General features: G+C 34.2%; 1 protein-coding gene across 2 annotated transcripts in view; it reads right to left on the bottom strand.

Annotated features, from left to right (window-relative positions):
* MYCBP2 (MYC binding protein 2) overlaps nt 1-23,835 on the bottom strand; it is a 266,872-nt gene that overhangs the window by 191,854 nt on the left and 51,183 nt on the right. For both annotated transcript variants that reach the window (XM_079721660.1, XM_079721659.1), the window contains exons 6-15: nt 22,337-22,579; nt 22,033-22,104; nt 20,514-20,610; nt 16,653-16,726; nt 16,375-16,513; nt 15,027-15,103; nt 13,952-14,156; nt 12,266-12,430; nt 9,793-9,951; nt 4,486-4,690 (exon numbers count right to left, since the gene is read on the bottom strand). In XM_079721660.1, the coding sequence (XP_079577786.1) occupies nt 4,486-4,690; nt 9,793-9,951; nt 12,266-12,430; nt 13,952-14,156; nt 15,027-15,103; nt 16,375-16,513; nt 16,653-16,726; nt 20,514-20,610; nt 22,033-22,104; nt 22,337-22,579 (1,436 nt within the window). The remainder of the gene's footprint in view (nt 1-4,485; nt 4,691-9,792; nt 9,952-12,265; nt 12,431-13,951; nt 14,157-15,026; nt 15,104-16,374; nt 16,514-16,652; nt 16,727-20,513; nt 20,611-22,032; nt 22,105-22,336; nt 22,580-23,835) is intronic.

Below are 23,835 nucleotides of genomic sequence, written 5' to 3'. Positions count from 1 at the left end.
CATTCAGATTCAACAACAAATGCTAAAGGAACTTCTCTAGGAAGGAAACACAAGAGAAGGAAAAGACCTACAATAACAAACGCAAAACAATTAAGAAAATGGTAATAGGAACATACATATCGATAATAACCTTAAATGTAAATGGATTAAATGCCCCAACCAAAAGACACAGACTGGATGAATGGATACAAAAACAAGACCCATATATATGCTGTCTACAAGAGACCCACTTCAGACCTAGGGACACATACAGACTGAAAGTGAGAGGATAGAAAAAGATATTCTCCATGCAAATGTAAATCAAAAGAAAGCTGGAGTAGCAATTCTCATATCAGACAAAATAGACTTTAAAATAAAGACTACTACAAGAGACAAAGAAGGACACTACAGAATGATCAAGGGATCAATCGTAAATATTTATACACCCAACACAGGAGCACCTCAATACATAAGGCAAATGCTAACAGCCATAAAAGGGGAAATCGACAGTAATACAATCATAGTAGGCAGCTTTAACACCCCCCTTTCACCAATGGACAGATCATCCAAAATAAAAATAAATAAGAAAACACAACCTTTAAATGATACATTAAACAAGATGGACTTTATAGGTATTTATAGGACATTCCATCCAAAAACAACAGAATACACTTTCTTCTCAAGTGTTCATGGAACATTCTCCGGGATAGATCATAGCTTGGGTCACATATCAAGCCTTGGTAAATGTAAGAAAACTGAATCGTATCAACTATCTTTTCTGAACACAACGTTATGAGACTAGATATCAATCACAGGGAAAAAATTCTGAAAAAATACAAACACATGGAGGCTAAACAATACACTACTTAATAACCAAGAGATTACTGGAGAAATCAAAGAGGCAATCAAAAAAATACCTAGAAACAAATGACAATGAAAACACAACAACCCAATACCTATGGGATGCAGCAAAAGCAGTTCTAAGAGGGAAGTTTATAGCAATACAATCCTACCTCAAGAAACAAGAAACATCCCAAATAAAGAAACTAACCTTACACCTAAAGCAATTAGAGAAAGAAGAACCAAAAAACCCCTAAAGTTAGCAGAAGGAAAGAAATCTTAAAGATCAGATCAGAAATAAATGAAAAAGAAATGAAGGAAACGATAGCAAAGATCAATAAAACTAAAAGCTGGTTCTTTGAGAAGATAAACAAAATTGATAGACCATTATCCAGACTTATCAAGAAAAAAAGGGAGAAGACTCAAATCAATAGAACTAGAAATGAAAAAGAAGTAACAACTGACACTGCAGAAATACAGAGGATCATGAGAGATTACTACAAGAACCTATATGCCACTAAAATGGACAACTTGGAAGAAATGGACAAATTCTTAGAAAAACACAACCTTCTGAGACTGAATCAGGAAAAAATAGAAAACACAAACAGACCAAGCACAAGCACTGAAATTGAGACTCTGATTAAAAATCTTCCAACAAACAAAAGCCCAGGACCAGATGGCTTCACAGGTGGATTCTATCAAACATTTAGAGAAGAGCTAACAGCTATCCTTCTCAAACTCTTCCAAAATATAGCAGAGGGAGGAACACTCCCAAACTCACTCTGCGAGGCCACCATCATCCTGATACCAAAGGTGCCACAAAGGAAGAAAACTACAGCCCAATATCACTGATGAACATAGATGCAAAAATCCTCAGCAAAATACTAGCAAACAGAATCCAACAGCACATTAAGAGGACCATACACCATGATCAAGTGCGGTTTACCCCAGGAATGCAAGGATTCTTTAATATACACATATCAATCAATGTGATATACCATATTAACAAATTGAAGGATAAAAACCGTATGATCATTCTCAATAGATGCAGAAAAAGATTTTGACAAAATTCAACACCGTTTATGATAAAAACCCTCCAGAAAGTAGGCACAGAAGGAACTTACTGCAACATACTAATGGCCATATATGACAAACCCACAGCCAACATCGTTCTCAATGGTGAAAAAATGCAACCATTTCCACTAAGATCAGGAACAAGACAAGGTGGCCCACTCTCACCACTATTATTCAACATAGTTTTGGAAGTTTTAGCCATAGCATTCAGAGAAGAAAAAGAAATAAAAGGAATCCAAATTGGAAAAGAAGAAGTAAAGCTTTCACTGTTTGCAGATGCCATGACATTATTCATAGAGAATCCTAAAGATGCTACCAGAAAACTACTAGAGTTAATCAATGAATTTGGTAAAGTAGCAGGATACAAAATTAATGCACAGAAATCCCTTGCATTCCTATACACTAATGATGAAAAATCTGAAAGAGAAATTAAGGAAACACTCCCATTTACCACTGCAACAAAAAGAATTAAATACCTAGGAATAAACTTACCTAAGGAGACAAAAGACCTGTATGCAGAAAAGTATAAGACACTGATGAAAGAAATTAAAGACGATACAAACAGATGGAGAGATATACCATATTCATGGATTGCAAGAATCAACATCGTGAAAATGACTATACTACCCAAAGCAATCTACAGATTCAATGCAATCCCTATCAAATTACCAATGGCATTTTTCACAGAACCAGAACAAAAAAGTTCACAATTTGTAATGAAACACAAAAGACCTCGAATAGCCAAAGTAATCTTGAGAAAGAAAAACGGAGCTGGAGGAATCAGGCTCCCTGACTTCCGACTATACCTCTAAGTTACAGTAATCAAGACAGTATGGTACTGGCACAAAAACAGAAATATAGATCAATGGAACAGGATAGAAAACCCAGAGATCAACCCACACACACATGGTCACCTTATTTTTGATAAAGGAGGCAAGAATATACAATGGAGAAGAGACAGTCTCCTCAATAAGTGGTGCTGCAAAAACTGGACAGCTACATGTAAACAAATTAAATTTAGAACACTCTAACACCATACACAAATATAAACTCAAAATGGATTAAAGACCTAAATGTAACGCCAGACACTATAAAACTCTTAGAGGAAAACACAGGCAGAACACTCTATGACATAAATCACAGCAAGATCCTTTTTGACGCACCTCCTAGAGAAATGGAAATAAAAACAAAAATAAACAAATGGGACCTAATGAAACTTAAAAGCTTTTGCACAGCTAAAGAAACCATAAACAAGACGAAAAGACAACCCTCAGAATGGGAGAAAATATTTGCAAATGAAGCAGCTGACAAAGGATTAAATCTCCAAAATTTACAAGCAGCTGATGTAGCTCAACGTCAAAAAACCAAACAACCCAATCCAAAAATGGGCAGAAGACCTAAACAGACATTTCTCCAAAGAAGATATACAGGTTGCCAACAAGCACATGAAAGGATGCTCAACATCACTAATGATCAGAGAAATGCAAATCAAAACTACAATGAGGTATCACCTCACACCAGTCAGAATGGCCACCATCAAAAAATCTACAAACAATAAATGCTGGAAAGGGTGTGGAGAAAAGGGAACCCTCTTGCACTGTTGGTGGGAATGTAAATTGATACAGCCACTATGGAGAACAGCTATGGAGGTTCCTTAAAAAACTAAAAAGAGAACTACCATATGACCCAGCAATCCCACTACTGGGCCTATACCCTGAGAAAACCATAATTCCAAAAGAGTCATGTACCACAGTGTTCATTGCAGCTCTATTTACAATAGCCAGGACATGAAAGCAACCTAAATGTCCATCGACAGATGAATGGATACAGAAAATGTGGCACATATATACAATGGAATATTACTCAGTCATAAAAAAAGAAAATGAGTTATTTGTAGTGAGGTGGATGGACCTAGAGTCTGTCATACAGAGTGAAGTAAGTCAGAAAGAGAAAAACAAATACAATATGCTAACACATATATATGGAATCTAAAAAAAAAATGGTTTTGATGAACCTAGGGGCAGGACAGGAATAAAGCTGCAGATGTAGAGAATGTACTTGAGGATACGGGGAGGGGGAAGGGTAAGCTGGGACAAAGTGAGAGAGTAGCACTGAAATATATACACTTCCAAACGTAAAATAGCGGGAAGCAGCCACACAGGACAGGGAGATCAGCTCGGTGTTTTGTGACCACCTAGAGTGGTGGGATGGGGGGGTGGGATAGGGAGGGTGGGAGGGAGACACAAGAGGGAGGCGATATGGGGATTTATGTATATGTATAGCTGATTCACTTTGTTATAAAGCAGAAACTAACACACGATTGTAAAGCAATTATACTCCAATAAAGATGTTAAAAAATAAATAAAATAAAATAAAGTAAAAGGTTTAAAGAAATCAAACGAAAGAAAAGCACATTAAATAAAATAACACTGAAGCAAATTATAATAGAAAACAATTATAAGAATTATAATTATATGCCAGTGTGCCTTTAAGAACAACACAACAGAATGAACTCTAGAATAACTTTGAAAAGGAATGTGCTTTGTGTAATTTCTGCTATTATTTTATCTTGAATATTAATCATTCTCTTACCCTCCAGGGACTCTGTCCGGACGCCCACTGCTGACACAGCTGGCTCCATAACCAGTACAGTCTCCACACACGGTGCACACCATGCACTGCTCCAGCTTCCACTTGTGCATGCCTGGAGGACACATCATGGACTTCTCGTCTTTATCATCTAGCTCTTCTTCCAGGTCCTCATCCATTGCTGTTGCCATATTTTCAACTCCAAACCCTATTTGAAAGATCAGTTTATAATTTTCATCTAGATTATTCCCATTTCTAAAAAACTAGTAATTTTATTTCCCAATTTAAAAAATGTAGAACACATACTAATTCCAATGGATATACACAGGAATGATAAAATATTAGAGGAACAAAAATAAAATTTAATTTAGGGACCACTAATAAATGCTCTCTCCATTTCCTTTCTGCAAAAAGAGGCAGTGATGGCCGGAGTATCTCGTAGCTGTTACTTTCTGTCACTCATACGTCTAATTTTCTCTGATTTTAGTCCATACTTTCCATCCTCACCGCCAATACTTTTGTTCAACAGACCAAAGAAAGTCTCCTAACCACATTCTAAAAGCCAAGAGTTTGTCCACTCTAGAACATCCTCTCATTGTTGGAAATTAGCTTTTTTATATATATATAAATTTATTTAATTTATTATTTATTTTTGGCTGTGTTGGGTCTTCATTGCTGTGTGCAGGATTTCTCTAGTTGCAGTGAGCAGGGGCTACTCTTTGTGGCAGTGTGCGGGCTTCTCATTGTGGTGGCTTCTCTTGTTGCAGAGCATGGGCTCTAGAGCGCAGGCTCAGTAGTTGTGGTGCACAGGCTTAGTTGCTCCGTGGCATGTGGGAGCTTCCTGGACCAGGACTCGAACCCGTGTCCCCTGCATTGGCAGCTGGATTCTTAACCACTGTGCCACCAGGGAAGCCCGGAAATCAGCTTCTTAAAATATGTATTTGATCCTATGACTCCACAATTTACAAACCTCCCATGTCTTTCAAAGGTCTTCAAAAGAACAAAACTTCTTAGCAAGATACAGTCAGTCACAACATGGCTCCCGATTTTCTCCAACCTCGTTTCCTCCATGCAAACTATATTCCAGCTGAACCTAAATTCCCTCTGCTTTATAAACAACCTGTGTCCTTTCACATGCTCAGGGCCTTTGCTCATTCCTGCTCCACCTGTATCTCTCTGCCTCATTTATCGGATGCCTCTTCCTATCTCATCTACCAGAGAAACTCCTTTTCAGCTTTCAAAAACTCAACTCGGAGGTCAGTTCCTATGAAAGCACTTACAGTTTTTTCCAGGGTAAGTGATTATCTCTTCAAAGCCTGTTTATACCTCGGTTACAACTTATTTACTTGTGTTATAATTCATTCAACTATTTTTTTTTGATTGAACACCAACTATGCCCCAGGCATTCCTTTATGTCAGAGTCAGCAAACTTTTTTGTAAAGGGCTAGATTGTAAATAATTTAGGCTTTGGGGGCCACATAAGTCTATGTCACATTAAAAAAAATAACCCTTTATAAATATAATATACATTCTTAGCTTGAAGGGCCATACAGAAACAGGCCACTGAGAAGGTAAGGCATCAGATTATGGTTTGCAAATCTCTGCTCTAGGCACTGAGCAGTATGATAATGAGCAATTATAAAGCTTGCAAGCTATTAAGAAAAACTGACATTAATCAAATAACCATAGTGAAAAGTATAAACATACAACTGTGACAGAATTATGAAGAACATATAGTGCTACAAGTCCATAAAATGAAAGAGCAAATCTGTGGGAATCAAGTAATTATTTTTTATGTTTGTCTTTCATAGCAGACCTAGATCCTCAAAGACAAGGTTATATCTTACTCACTTCATCACTTATTGTTAGTCAACCTTATTCTCTGACCACTTACGCTTATAACAGACTCAGTACAAGTCTGTCTAATCAAAAAATGAATTCATAGTATACATAATCTTTTTTATTTTTGCCAATTCTAATCTATGGACAGGTTGAGAAGTTAGATGACCAAGTATTGGATAACTATGTCAAGAGTTAGAATAAAGAAATCGTTAAGAAGGCATAAGTCATATTTTTAACAACAACAACAGCTAAACCACATCAAGCATTTACTTGTAACTGGCTCTACATGTATTACTCATTTAATCATCCCAACAGTACTATAACTATCATGCTCAAATTAATCTCTAAATTCAAAGCAATCCCAATCACAGTGACAAGTAAAAAAAACTGATTCTAATTCACATGGAAAATAAAGGCCCCAACCTGACAAATTTGTAAAGGAAAACAATAAAGAACTTGTCAAAAATTTTAAATTATATATAACAAATGAAACCACAAATAAATGTAAAAGATAAGCCACAGGTTGGTCAAAGATATTTGCAAGGCATACAATATACAAAAAATTCCTACAAATCAATAGGAAAAAAGGCAAGCAAATAAGAAAAGTTTGAAGAGAGTCTAACTCACTATTAATAGTTGAGGGAATGCAAATTACAAGAGAGACTCAGTAATTCTACTCCTAGTTAAATACCCAAAAAAAGGGCACTCATATTTTCACCAACATTTACTAGAATGTTCACAGCAACACTAACACAAGCCAAAATAGAAACTACCCCAATGTCCATAATACTAGAAAAGATTTTAAAACTGTGGTATATTCACACAATTTAATACTATACAACGATGAGAATGAAGAATATATAACTAGCTGGCAACATTACGGATGAATCTCATAAAGCTGAATGAAAAGAAACTAGACACAAAAGAACTCATACTACATGATTCCATTTACATAAAGTACAAATGTATGCAAAACTAATTTATAGTGTTAAGTGGAGAGGTAGATAGTAACTGGAGAGGCACACAAAGGGGGGCTTCCTGGGATACTGGTAATATTCCTGATCTTGGTGCTGATTACATGAATGTGTTGTTCATTTTGTGACAATTCATCAAGATGTGCACTTATGCTATGTGTACTTTTCTGCATGTATGTTATACTCCAATATAACAAAAAATTACAATGAAAAACCATGTCATAGCCATCAAAATGACAAAAATCAGTCTGTCAATACTATTAGTGTGATATGGAAAATCAGATTTTACTTCTAAGAATATCCATTGGTACAACCTCTTTCAAGAAAAATCTAGCAAAGCTGAAATCTACAACACTAGAGAAAAGTCTCACACACTTCTGCCAGGAAACATGAATAAAGGAGGTTTTAAAATTATTTATAATAGTGAAAAATTGGAAATAACTCATCTATCAGCAGGAGAATGGATAAACTGTGATATGTTAGTCACACGGTTTATTACACAGCAGTTAACATGAGTCATCTAGATTTATATGTACCAGTGTCACTATATTTCAAACACAATGGTGAGATTAAAAAAAAATTACAGAAAAATATAAATAGATTAGCACTTATAAAAATCTTCTTTTTACGTGTAAAATATGAGCATATAATATACAAAATATATAAAAACAAGTACAAATACAGGAACATGACCGAAAGGATATTAATCAAAGTCATGATCGTGACTAATTCTGGAGAGAAATGGAGTACAATAATAAGCCTTAGAAGGGGAATGTGGGACACTTAAATCTTATCTATATATTTCTTTACTGAAAAATGGTAAGACGTAGTGGTAGATACACAGTTTTTTTACATTGCATTATTATTTTCTGTACTTTTCCTGTTTTTTTTTTTTTTCTGGTATGCGGGCCTCTCACCGCTGTGGCCTCTCCCGCTGTGGAGCACAGGCTCTGGACGCGTGGGCTCAGTGGCCATGGCTCACGGGCCCAGCCGCTCCGCGCCATGTAGGATCTTCCCGGACCAGGGCACGGACCCGTGTCCCCTGCATCGGCAGGCGGACTCCCAACCACTGCGCCACCAGGGAAGCCCCTGTTTTCTTTTTAAAAACATCTTTTTAAAAATCCTTTATTTCTTTGCAACTCTGCAACCTGTATTCATTATGTGTCTTAGGCTACCAGTTTGCTTTCTAATGCATTACTTACTAACAGAGTGGGTGTGATTTATATTAAGTAAAAACAACTTTTAACAATTTCATTTTGGTTATTACAAAATTTACCTTAAGAATCCAAAACATAGGTGTAAACATAGTTTCAGGATAATAAAGAACAGTTTTATTCAGTTCAGAACTCTTATAAAATATAATTTAATCTCTATTTATACTATATATAGAAAACTAAGCTGCTTCTCTCCTTTATGCCTAGTAGGTGTTATCCAAATCCATGGCTCACTAGTTCAGCAAGAAGAAAAATAATTTCCATTTTGAAGTAATTCATTTCATTTTGTTCTTCCCTCTTCTTTAAAATCAACATGCTCTAATAGCCTTGCTCTTTTAAAAATTAAAGTATTTTAAATATACACAAATATAAATAAGGTGAAGAAAAAAATAGAGGGCTCCTGATATCCAGATGAGCCTGCCACCAAGAAGGCCCCCAGAAAACTAAACTTGTTTTTGTTAATTTATACAAATATTAATCCTCAAACCCATTCATGCTTTAAACACAGTTCAGTGCTTAATTCTAATAATATGTCTCTATTTCCTATTCTCCATCCATACAAAATTAAAAAGAGAAAACCTGAAATTGGAGTGAAGGGTACAGGACAACACTGATAGCAGCTAGAAGTAAAACCTGAGAGTAAGCATGAGGTAGACACAACTACAACCAGAAAACAAACAAACAAAAACCCCACCACAAACATGGCAAAGGATTAACCCCTCTCATCCTTCTTCAACAGCCTGAGTGTTGGGGCAAAGGATACAGTATATAAGGTGCATCTACAATTTCACTCTTGATAAAGGGTCAAGTATTCTTATAGATCACTCTTAGTTGTCAAGAACTGATTAAATTACAGGTAGTACATGCTGTTAAACAGGAAGATAATATTTGCAGATAGACTGCTGCCAAAAATTGTTATAACTAAAACATGGGGTATGAAAGGACTGAATAACAAAGAGTTTCAAAAATGCACTTTTCCGGGATAATTCAACCACTAAAGATGGTAAATCAAAGAAGTGCTATTTCATTTCATATAAAATTAAGAAAAAAATACAAGTAAGCAAGCTTATTTACTCAGAAATTAGAAGTCTAAAGTATAGTGATTATTCCAGTGAGTGATAGACTGACAAATAAACAAGAAATTTAGTAGTTTTCATAATTTTAAGTATGAAATCAAAAAGCCACTTGCTTTTTAAAGAGTAAGATTCTTCACCATGGTGTTCTGAAAAACTATTGAAGAAAACAACACAAAATTTAATATCCACACATTAAACACCTACCTTTCCCACCTTGGTTCATGGCACCAGTGTCTCGTCCACATTGTCCTTTATTATTCACACCAAATGTCCAAACTTCTCCATTCTTCATTAAAACACAAGTATGAGCTTTGCCCATAGCTACCTGAGTTACAAAATGGCCCTTCAAATCTGTTACCAAACCTACAGGAAAGATACAAACTTGGTAAGAAACAACAAAAAAGCCTTTCTGGGCCTAGTAAATCATCAGTAACGTAAAAGGACCACTTCAACGCAGAACTTTTCATTTCTGGGAAAAAATAACCCATCAAAATGGGAAATAGTAGCCAAAAGATGGGCAGGGTATCAGTAAATTAATTTTATAATTTTGTAATGAAGCTTCAAAATCTTAAAATGTTATCATCTAGACTTGGGACAAATCTTTACTCTGGCATTAGCTCAAGCCTGCTTCTCCTGAACGCTTGCTCTAAGTGGCAGCACCTCTCAACAATTCTCAGAAGGGTCACTAGATTTCAAACTTTCTTGACCCAAGAACAAAGGAACCTTTGAATCATGTACTTTACTTGCTTTGACCTGTCTCAGCACAACAGAGTAAAATACTCACCAGAGTATTCTGAAATAACATTGTTTTTGTAGAAACCTGCGAGATATTCCAAAGCAGTATTTTTCGATCATTTTTAATCTACAATGCTTTCTTCCACAATCCAACGTACAGGTAGTTCTTAAATTTCACTTATTCACATATTGCATTCATTATAGTTGCCATATCCAAGTGCCGCTCATATTATCTTAACATTTTTTGCGTCAATTTTAAATTTGACTAAAGCATTTTAACCTTATTCAGTAGTAATAACAGTAAAAATCAAAGATTGTTGAGTATTTATAACATACACTAAAATATAAACATTTTTAAAAAGTTGAAGTATTTGTTTTATTTAAATCACAAATAATAGAATTCTCATACCACACTTTGGCAAAACTATTCTATATTATTAGTTCAGATACCACTTCCTTAAGGTGACCTTCCCTTTCACCCTATACTAACTTAAGTCTTTTGGTTAAGCATACCTCAAAAACTCCCATTGTTAGTATTTAGCATACTTGAAAAAGATATGTATATACAGAAATAGTATTTACTATTATTAACAGTATTAGCTGACATGTCTTGAGCCCTTACATGTGCCAGGCTCTGTTCTAAGCATTTCATAAGCATTATCTCCTATAACCTTATAAGAACCATAGGAAGCAGGTATTATCATTAGCTCCCTTTTACAGGTGGAAAAAAAATGAAAAGTTAAGAAAAGCTCTGAAGAGTTACGTAATTTAAGCTAGTTAGCCAAATAAAAAGTGGCCATGCCAGGGTCTGAGTCTATATCCATAACCATTAGACCACAGATTTCTAACATTTAAGTTCTGTAATGTCCAACTGTCTCTCAGAGCCTCAAAGGGAAAGGGACCATGTCTGTCTGGTCCACCAATCCCTGACATATTGTTAGTTCTCAATAACTATATGCTGAATAAATGCACAAGTTTCCATAAGCCTTAGCCAAGAGGATTTTAGCAAGCAATAGTTACACTGAATATTATTTTTAAACTATACATGAGCCCACCTCCAAATTTTGATTCACTCTGACAGTTGAGGCCAATTGAGACTCTAGATATTACCACATTAAACCATCTCATAAGTCACCTGAGCACAGTTCAAATTAATAATGGATAGTTATAAACGTTTGATATATGTCATTTTCCCCACATGAGACAATCACCTAAGCCTCTAATCAGAAACTTCGTTAATTCTGATTTCCTTTTTACAGAGAAATTTATAGGCTTTACATATTTACTTCATATAAAATCCTTCCAAGTGGGTTGCCACAATCATTATACTCATTTCTAAATGCTAGAAAGGAGATATAACAACCAAATATGACAAGTTTTTGAGATTACAGTTTATAAATATAAAACCTTTATCTGGCTAGTTCTAGCCCTCATATCCACTACTTGTAGTTATCAGTCACTCAGTCACTTAACAAGTAATTCCTGAGGCCCGACTATGCACCAGACACTGCGCTGGGCACTGGGGATATAATAGTAAATAAGAGAGAGATAGCCTTTCTCTAACTACCTAACAATAGGAGGAGATAAATAATCCATCAGTTATAAATTCGCTAAGTTATGAAAATCATGTCCCCAGAGTACCACCAGGAACATGTCACATGAGCGTCTAACTGAGTCCAGGGAGAGCTTTCCAGAGAAAGTAACAGCTAAGGTAGAGCTGCACTAGTCAAGCCCCATGATTAGCTCTGCAGGAAACTAGTGACACTGTTCCCAGCAATAAGGCAGGAAGGAAGAACAAAACACTGTACTTAGAAAGAAATGTGAAAAATGTAGAGAAAGCATGCTACAAATGTTAATTTTCTAGATATATCTTTTTAATACATAAAGTCTAGTATAGGACTTTCTGTGCATAAAAGTGAAACGGTGTTTAAGGTTAACTTACTTGAACTATCAGAGTAAATGGCATCTTTTCCAAACATGTATAGCTCTCCATCTTTAGAAATAACAGAACTACTTCCATTATTGCAGGCTGTATACACCACAATCTTTCCCTCCATCTTAATTATCTTTTTAGGTTTATAAGGTTTTGATTGCCGTCTGCTCTTAGCTTAAAAAAAAAAAATTTATTTAAGGCATCTATGTACAAATAAAAATAATGATTTGTATATAAAGCCCAAGGAAAAGCATATCATCTTCATTTATCATACACTTTATTTATTTTCACAAAGGCCTGGGCTTCCCAACATGTCAATTAAATGAGTCAATCTGAAAGCCTCATCTTGTTAAATGTCTATTAGGCTATTGCTGTCAGATTCTCTTCTTTGTAGTACACTGAAATTCCCAATGAGAAACACCAATTTTCTACCAAATTTCTGAGGAGCCCAATCTCTAGATTAGCACTTATATTATCAATATCATTCCATTATCATATATATATATTATATTTATATATAATATAAATATATAAAGTTATATATATATATATAATAAATATACATATAATTTTTTTAATCCCTTTACTCTCAAACTCTATCACACATGTATTCCTCCAATAGATCCTGGAAAGTAAAATCAGTTCCTCATTCATTCAACACATATTTATTAAGCAGCTACACCTAGTCAGAGATTGAAAGGAAATATGCATATGGCGGGAGAGCAAACAAATTTAAACGTAGATGATTTAAGCAGCCTCTGCTCTCAAAAACTAAATCCCTGAATTGAGCAAAAGATGGGAAATACCAATCTTTTGCTCCCTTACTCAATCCCAGTTTTTGCATGCCTTTCTGATTAAAAACATATTGCTGTGTTGGGTACAATTCTGGGATTAAAATACCACTATATCTTTTCTTATAACATGATCTATATACTTATATACAACAACTAAGTTATCTGGTGCTTAAGCAAAGGAAGAATGATGTCCTCCAAACGCTAGAAGGAAAAACTGGCTGGGCTGAAGTTTCTGAGGTATGGTAATACACTTCATGGCTATTTGAAGGGATTTTTTTCAGGATAACATTTATTTACACATGATTTCTACATTAGATGTTGACTTTAAACCTAATCCTCATAAGATGCTACCCCAACTACTACAATGTATAATGTACAAGAGAAGTTACAAAAACAGAAAAATGACCCTTTGAGGAAAACTGAACAGAAGCATAGGAAAGCTAAGAGATAAATGATAAAAATCGTTTAATTTTTCATTGCTTAGGAATCTTATCACAATGAAATAACACCAAGAACAGTATTTCATAACTGACACCATTATACAATTTACATAAGGTTTACCTTATTGTGAAATATATACTCTTTGCAAAATTTCCAATATATTACTTCCAAAATATTCTTTCTAAAATAATATATTGGAATAAATTTTTTAAAATAACACCAACTGACAAAACAGATAAATAGCCATGTATGCAATGCATAAGCCATATAAAAATTCATGAATACGAACTATAGTATGAAATCAGCAATCATAGTTCTTTAATGAACAGTACACCACAACCATTAACTGAATATTCCTCAATATAAAATCTTCTATTAACTTGCGAAGGTTAGTGCTGCTGAAATTGATATATCTTATGTTAGTAAATTCCACAGTATTTTTACTGAATAGTCAACTCACTTGACTCTCCATCTTCTCCTTTACTAGCAGATCCTGTAAAGAATATGCTTCCATCTTCTGCAACTAACAGGGCATGAGAGCCATCATGTCCAACTGAGAAGTGCACAATCTTTGGGGATTTCGTAATTGGTAGCTCAACCCATTTTCCTGCTGAAGGACCCCCTTGTTTGATTCCGAGACTCTGGTATTTGCCAGTGTAATATATCTTAACACATTAAAAAAAAAAAAGGAATTATAGTGCCTTTTGAAGTAGTGCACCAGGTTTCACATGAGAGAAAAAAACCTCCATACTTTATTGAAAATAAAAATAACAAGAACTCAAACTCTTTCTTTACTACTATTCAACTTCTGAGAGCTGAGCAGGAGAGAAATAGGCATATTTTTCCAAAAATATACAGTTCACAATAGTTTTTTCGTATCTACTCAGGATACTTATCATCTTTCATAAGTATCCTGAATAGGTATGAATAAATATATGCCATAAATATACTCCAAACATACAACAGAAGGAAATTCATAAAACTGTCAATTCACTTTTCCCAGTGAAAAAAAGGCTTACATACAAATATACTGTATATGCCTCATAACTTTAATTTTCAGCATTCTTTTAATTACCTTACTTTATCCTCGCACCCACCAGATAAGAAAAAAACTTCCATCTCTATAAGTAGATCTCTACAATCTATAACTTAATTGTACATGCTCCTACTTTCCCCAGCTTGTAGTCTATATGTGTCTGCACATTTACAAAAGTTGGCAAGGGATAACCTATTCAAAATAAACCCAAATGTGAATTCACCCCAGCTCAAACAATTACACAAAGAGCTCCATAATTAAAGTAAATATCTGTAAAAAGGTTAAATTTTATAAAGCTTATGAAGTTTTATACCCAAATGTCACAATTTTCTTTCACATTATTTCAACATGAATAAAATTTTACTATATAAAAAATTTTAATCAAACTTTAAAATATGATTATGTTTAAACAAGTGAACTATGTAAGCTAATCAACTGATTATACCAACTATCTCTTAAAGCAGATAATGTAATTTTTAATCCTAAAGGAATAATTTACCTTTCCATTTGCTGTTTTCATTAGTGCAAACTCTCGTCCTGCACCAAGAATTGCTGACTCCTCATCAAATCCAGTACCTGATAATACAACAAGACTTAATAAATACCGTTACATTTTTAATATGAATAATTTCTATCACAACTTGTGTTAGTTTGAGTGACGAAAAAGTCAATTCAATTAATATCACTCAAAAACAAGGATGACAGGGTATGTCATATGCCTCAATTTAAAAAAATATTAACAGTAGCCACACTACTCCAAGGAAAGATAAAGTTACCATAAGCTTCTTAATTTGTTTCAAATTAGTGCCAAATTATTTTTTTAATGTTAAAAAAATTGTTTAAATCAATGTCAGCCATATTTCTTGAATTAATGAATGAACTAATTTTTATTGGGCATCGATTAGCTATCAGGCGTTATAGAATGCATGAGCCTTTTCCTATTTGATCCTCACAACTATACTGCTTGGCTTACAAATGAGCAAATATATAAAGCATGGTGAAGTAAGTCCTGACATGAAGTGTCTGGGCTTGAACAATGCCATTCAGATATTTGAATTAAGGTATTTCAGATTCCCTGTCCCAAGCTTTTTCCTATAGAAGAACATTTCATGTAGCTACTCCATGAATTTGAATACATATGCGTGCACATACACACAAAACCCTTATGCACATTTTCAAATTGTGAAACTATAAGTAAATAATCATATATGGCACATTTTATGAGTTTGTCCAATTATACAAACTACTAATGAGTTTACGGGATTTTGAAATCTAAAAACTATGAGTTCAATACAATATTTTTCTATGGAAAAACAAAAATACTACACAAATGCAAAGTAAATCACTAATGAAGTTTAATAAATTTAATAAGATAACAGTCAAAAAAGTTAGGTCTTGCAAGGAATCCCACAAGTTAATAAATGGAATTATTAAACCAGGAACAGTATGGCAAACCAAAATTGAGACCCTCATGGAAACTAGTAATCCTAACTACTACTATGACACTGCAAGAGTAAGTATACTAAGTCCAAGAAATATTCTGTGGACGTCTGCATTTCTGTATCCAAATGAAAGATTCTTAAATCAAACGTTAGGCCAATTACCATTTTCACAATCCACGGGACCATTCTATGACTATCCTGAAAGCCTGTTCAAATAAAAATCAAAGGCTTCAAGTTACTCCTAGTTATTTGTACATATTAATTCATTAAGTGTGCTTCATAGTAACAGACAGCAAAATAGCTACCTAATATAAGCTACAATGTTGAAAACACAATGTTAGTTTTCTAAAGAATAAAGAATCTGAAAATTAAAATGTGGGAGAAAGGTTTTTTTGACCATCTTACTTATAATATGCAAGTCCTTTTCCAGATCAAATAGTGAGATACCACAGGCATGCAAGCATTTTCTGGCCAGCTTAAGTTGTAATTCTTGTTGTAGCACAGGCTCAGTGCTTGTGGCAAATATTCTGACAACAAAGCCATCCTAAGAGAAATAAAACATCCACAGTATTTTGTTACATGAATTAATCTTCTAAGGCTCTACTTTCCATCTAATAAAAATCAAATAATTTACAAGAAAAAGATTCCATTTATATCAGCTTCTCATGACTCAGAATACTTACATCTCTGGAAGCAGCTATCTGATTAATATATTCTCCATCAGTGAATAAAATATTTTGACCTTCAGTGTGGCAATCTGTGCAAGAGGAAGAAACAGCAATTACATTACAATATAAATAAACACCTCACAAAATGACTTTACTCCTCTGTTGAAGTCAGAATGAGAGTTCTCCACACAATAAAGGTAATTTAAAGGGAGACTGTGCTTTTTAATAAAGAGTTACAAATTAGCAGAAACTAAACAATTCAACTAATAATATGCATTACATTTTGTGCTTACATTTATAAATCTTCCATAATCAAGGACCTGAGAGCCCACCTAATTTCAAAATGACCTAGTATTAGATATAGTCTGATAGTAAACATGCACCACAATGAGCAAACTATAATGTGGTTATAATCAATTCAATACAATCACATGCGAGGTAGGCAACACTCTACCTTCAGACATACATCACAGTCATTAGTGTCACAGAAAAATACAGATAGACCTAAAGCTTCTGCATTTGAGGTCTATGGTGTCCAACTACAGATATCCCTTGCTTTATAATATAGAACTGGCTGTACAGTTTCCACTTAGGTTTAACGCTTATTCCCAGTATTTTTAGCATTTAGCATGCGATACACTTTTTAAATGTTCACCCTTCATAGAACAAATCTATGGTTATGTGTTTCTTTTTGTCTGAAAGTTTTCATATATTTTGGCTGAAATGCCATATTTCATCAATACTGTATATATCTCTGTGGAACAGTGCACTATATACTTGGATCAAAATAATGCACAAGGGCAACTGCAACAAGGGATACCAGTATTACAGAAGGACCAGTGGGACGTGTGTTAGTGATTGCTACTAAATAACATGAAACTACAAGCAACTCAATATCTAAGTATAAACTGTATCCTTTTGGAAAAACAAATGTCTAGCAAGCAAGTCTAAAAGCACACACATTTCCCAAAATACCTGCAGAGAACTAGGATGAATCTCTCCATTAATTACAATACCAAAAAATAATATTTCATTTCTATTTGCACCTGAATCAGCAAAATATAAAATTCTGTTTTTGGAATGCAGGAATGGAGCCCACCCAAATAAGCTGAATTACTCTATATCTTTGCCCAGGAGCTTCATACTAGCATACTTCCTTATTATAAATATGCAAAACACAGGCAGACCCTTACCAAATAGAGAATTCAGTGATCACAAACTGGAAATAGAAACTGGGAGACAAGGCCCACTGGTAGCCCAAGAGACTTGGTAATCAAAGAGAGGAGAAATCGAAAGAAAGAGTTCCTAGTCCACTGTACAGAATACAAAGAGGTGCAAGAAAGATGCTTCTCAAGCTCTAAGCTGTAAGATTTTAAACTAAAAAGCAAAGAAGAAAAACTCATTATAATTTCAGATAAATGCAGGGGTGAGGAGTGAAGCGGCGCAAGAAGAGTAGCAAAAACCCTCATGATCTGAGGCAACCTGTCACCAGACACGAAGAGTAAATGACACAGGGATACAAGATAAAAGGTATGCCAACATATCGAGGCTAAATGACAACAGGGGGGAAAAAAGTATGTTTTCAGCTCATCAGTGCTGGGTTGAAAATAACTTATTTATAAACTAGTCTATAAGACAAGTTGGAACATGAAGCTCAAGGAATTACCAGATTTCTGTCAATTGTAAACGTGGTATTCATTACCATCTATAAACCTGACAGTTCACTTCTGCTCCTTCTTGATGGGAAAGCTACAGAGCAGAGTTGCCCCTAGCTAGGGAAAAAAGGACTATTAAAGAAACTGCCTCCCAGGTCAAAGAAAGGGAAAAATGACAACAGGCTTCTTCAGGCTTGAAGGCAAGTCTTCCTGCTGCATGACTTCAAAAAGATTTTTCTCTTCATCCTTTCTGTATCCTTCATGTAACGTTATAAGACAGCATCTTCGGGAAAATATCAAGATACACAACATGGGACTATCTCCCCCAGTTTGGTTCCTTCTTCACCATGAATATGGTACATATTTGTGAAACACAGAAAGCCACATTTGTATTGTTAAAAAGGTGCATTTCATATGTTAAATGAAGTAGAGGGATTTAAACTGAAACATTAACAAGTCATTTTTTACCATGATGGAATAAATAAAAGGGCTGTAAGCAGACCATTTTCAAATGGTCTTTCCCAGTCACAATCTCTGTTGAATGATCAGGGTTTTTCAGAAGTAAACCCTTTATATTAGTATTCATCTGTTGGGCAGGGGGTCACGGGGGGATTAACAATTTCTTATTCCAAGACATCCTAAAATGACTCGCACAGAGACAGAGCGATAGGGATGCTCATTGCAGTAAAATTTATTATACATTGCAAAAAATTAGATGGGACCTCCATTTCAAATATTAATCAATGGAATATATTTTATACCATTAAAATGATGTTACAGAAGACTAGTTAATGGCCTGGAAATATATTCAGAATATTAAGTGAAAGGGGTAGCTTAAAAAAGCAATATGTAGCATACAATCACTTTTGTACAAGTATGTACATAATATACACAGGAAAAAGACAGGAAGGATATTCACTGACATGTTGGTAGTGTTTATAGATGGGAAGTGGGGTTACAATTAATTTTTATTTTGTTTTGCTTATACAATAGTTGTACAATAAATATGATTACTTTTAATATATGTATATATATGGGGGTACATGTTATTATTTCAAAATATTTTTATTATTATTATTGTTATTATCATAATCATCAGCATCATCATTAGGACCAGAGACATGGCCTGGACTTGTGACGATTAAAAAACAAACAAATAAACAAACAAATAAAACCCTGTAGACATATCTGAAAATGGTTATTTACAAAATGGCTTTAATAAGTTATCTGTTTTCCAAAGTAGCTTTATTTATGAAACACACATGAAATGTGACATTTACCTTAACATGGCGTCAGGTACACTAATTTGGATATATGTAGACATAGTAATATTCAAATAAATGTTTGATGAAGTTATAAAAATATCTTAAAAATTAACAAGCAGCCAGGAAGCAAATATCCTTTTCAATGTGTTCTTCAGAAGTTCTCAGTCATTTTCAGATGGCAACGTGCCTTGAAGTAATATTGATGCTTACCATGAAATTGTTGGTAGACACATTAAACATTCAAGATTTTAGTATAAACAAGCTCCTTTAGAATGTATTAAAGATATAAGCAAATTCAAATACCTTACAATGGAGAATATACTATGCATTTGCCCGGTGTTCCATAAAATTTAAGATTCACTGCCTAAGAACTTAGACAGCACAGTGATCTGAAGGATAAATACATACGTATAACCTCAAAATTAAAGCAAAATGAATTCTGTCCAAAGTGGCTTACCAGAGTATTATTAAAAAGTATAAATGATAGAATTTTAAAAATTCCTGACCCACCCTAACATCTGTCTCTGAAAACCCTTTAAAATAAAGAGGAAAACCCAAAGTACACTGTTGGTAAAGTCAAAATAAACAGAAGGTTCTTTACATCAAGGTTATTTGAGAGCCAGAGTCGTGGATTTATTAAGAGCAACAAAGCAACATCTCCCCACTAATTGAGGAGTTGAAGCAGTCATGGTGGGGTAAGGGTGGGGGGTCAGGCTACAGAATTTGGGCAAGAATTTGAAAACAAAAAACACTTCATACTATATTTATGGTATGTTTTTCTCAGATGCATTAATTTTATATAGACTATAAAATGTTTTGCCTGTCAAGATTTCTTTAACCCATTTGTAAGCAAGCACTATTCCTTGCTAACCATTCTTTATATGTCTCAGTGGCCTAACATGCACATCTCTTAAAATCACCTGTGAAGAAAACAGATGACTAGTTGAGTAACATACCTGGTAACATTACAGTACCATCCTGTTCCAGTGTTTCAGGGCTTATTCTTATGGCTGTCATGCTGTGGTTATTCATATCTCTATACAATAAATAACCCTGATAACAACAAAAAATTTTGCTATGTTATATGTTAAAATATTTTTTCATTAACCACTTAGTAGAAAAAGTAGCCATAGAAGTCTGTATTACAGTTTTTTGAGGTACAATAATACATCAATATTGATGTCTAAAATACACTAAAGATTTAAAACAGAAGAACCTGAGTATATTGATACTTTAATAAGAGGAGGTATTATACACCACTGAGTATCAATTTAACCTATTAATTCTCAGATACACATATTAGATACACCACACAACACAGTAAAAACATTTTGGTTATTTTGGTCAAAATTATCACATCACTTGCCAAGTAAATAATAGAAATGACTGCTGTTTCCTTCACAAATATTTAGGTTAATATTTAAAAATCAGTAGTGGTTTTAGATAGAATGATATGTCATTGAACGTATTTCTGTAAATGTATTTCTCATGTTATTATTTGTTAGATAAAATACAGCAGTGGCAAATAAAAATTTGATATTTTAAACCAGGTTATGTTTTAACAGACAATTCCTGAGTAATTAATTTGATATTTAAAATTTAATTTCAAAATCTCCCCGCAAGTTGAGTAAGATTACTTTTCATGCAACAATAATTTTTTTAATTTTCAGAATGCTTTCAAATATCTTTTTTCATCTGATGCTGACAACAAACTTTGAGCTAGGCAAGACAGGAGTGCAGGGACATCTTTATTCTATATTCTTCCACAAGGAAACTTGGGCTTCACTTCTCAGGAAGGATAGTATAGAAGTAAACATTGCTGGCCCTCTGACCGTCATTCAGTTGCTTCATCATGCGTTTGCTTCATGCATCCAACTGCTGACACCCATTTGGCCAAGTCAGTCAGGTGATGAGATCACAGCATTAAGAGAGCAATATGGGCCTAGCTCTTTTCTCTCACTGGTGTTACTCTGCATGATCCTCCATGCAGGCAGCTATCTACTGGGCAGGCCACACACTGTTCCCCGGAGAATACTGATCTAGACTTAGAATGAAAGGATTTGTGGTAAAAAGCTCTAATTTGGCTTTGGGTCACAGTTACATTCCTAATTCAGATTTGCAAATGATAAAGGTGGTTTTTGATTCTTAGCTAGAGGCTCTCTTAAACAAGAACTCCAACAGAAGACATACTTATTCCCATTTTACAGCTAAATCACACAGGATCAAATAAATTAGCTGAGTTGTCCACAGACACACAGCTAGTAAGAAGCAGGGCCAGACCTAAAAGTAAATCTCTCATGAATTCTAAGTCGGTGTTCTTTATACTACATCATACCATTGTTACAGTCATGTTACTAAAAAATATGCTCTATCTGTTTCAATAGAAGTGAAATTATTTATTGATTAAACAAATATGGACCACATATTTTAAAAGATAAGAAAGAAAAGTTTGGTTTATTGTGGATATTCTCCTACCTGAGCATACCCTAACCAAGACTTTTTTTCTTTTCTGTTTCTGATGCGAGATGTAGAATTATATATATGGCCCTGTGAAACAACAAAAGTTAGTTCTATCAACAATTTCATAATTAATAATCAGTGAAAAATAACATAAATGGATGAATGACATTTAATATGTATGTTCCATTTTGATTTTCAAAGAAATAAGATTACATCAAAATTAGATGGTACTCTAAAAATAAAGCAAGAAGCAAATAGAAAACAATTCAGTATTAGACATAACTTCCACTATGATTAAGAGCTGTAAGGAATCACCTACCCTAACTGTTCCACTGTATCCAGAGCCTATTTTGTATAATCCATCTTTGCATAACAGATAAAGAAAAAATCCATCATTCTGAAGTAGACATTGATCATCTTCATCAACAGATATTTCTTTTAATGGCCACTTGTGCATTAAAGCTGCTTTCTTAATGCCATTGCTAAACCAGTCCTGAATTTGAATTTTTCCCACCAACACTGCCTGTACACTTCTCTGTAGTGAATTTAGTATCATTGGCACCTAGTCAAGAGAAGAAAAACACAGAAAGACATTTTTAAATGTCTCAAACATAAAACAGACAAGATAAAGATACTTTGTTAATATATCATCATTTATAAGAAAAAAATTATTCAGAATGATCATGTTTAGCTTGTCAGCAAAAAGTACCAACTAGAAAATCTATAAGAAACAATTCTCAAGCAAGACAAAATAAAAATGTAAATCCAAAGAATATTAATTTGTATTTGTGACCAAAAACACTGAAATATGCATCTTTCTCCAAAACACCAGGCAACAAGTACTACCTATGATTTTAAGTTTCATAAAATAAAGCATACTAGATTAGTAAAAAGTATGAATACTGACATATATTTTTTGTATTAGAGTGCACTCAAGCCAAAATGATATCTTTGGTATGATATGTATATCCATTAATATACTTCAAGATAATGAAGTACAAAATTAAGCATAAGAGAAATACAGCTGCTTCTACAGATGAAACAAAATTTCCAGTATTTCTCTTCTACTTTGCTTCTTTATTACGCCTAATACCCATTAACATCAACAATTTTCCATGATACAAAAATTTAATTGTATGAATTGTGTATTCATTCAGCATTCATTTAACCAATATTTATCAAGTATCTATCGTTTGTTGTAAATGAGTCCTCAAAAGTTACCAGCATGGGACCAATACTCGGCCACCAGAGAAAACTCCCTGCTCCTCATTTTTTGCCTCTCTTTCACTGCCCAAGGATGGCTGCCACATATCTGACTGCAGGTCAAGACCCTAGGGCACTGTACTAGCCCCAGTTCTCCAGCTGCACTGTCCAATACGGCAGCCACTAGCCACATGTGACTACTGAGCTCCTGAAATGGGGTTAGTGTGACTTGAGATGTGCTTGAAATATAAAATACACACTGGATTTTGAAAACATAGTATTAAAAACAAGAATATAAATTTTCTTAATAATTTTATATTGATTACATGTTGAAATTATTTTCTGGATATATTGAGAAGAATCCATTATTAAAATTAACCTCATCTATCTTTTTAATGTGTCTAATAGAAACACTTAAATTGCATATGTGGGTTACATTATATTACTATTGGACAGTACTGTTCTAAAGGGTAGAGATTTCAGAGGGATAACTAACCCACTGTTCACAGATGTGTTCTCTTCCCCCTCGAGTTCTAAGGCCTCTGACCCAATCAAAATATGGAACTCTTACTTTTATAAAACTTTATTTATATATATGGTTGGATACTACAAATT

The sequence above is a fragment of the Hyperoodon ampullatus genome, assembly GCF_949752795.1.
Source record: "Hyperoodon ampullatus genome assembly, chromosome: 16".
Lineage (NCBI taxonomy): Eukaryota > Metazoa > Chordata > Mammalia > Artiodactyla > Ziphiidae > Hyperoodon > Hyperoodon ampullatus.
The sequence above is the reverse complement of the archived record's forward strand: the minus strand, read 5'-3'. Positions and strand labels throughout refer to the sequence as shown.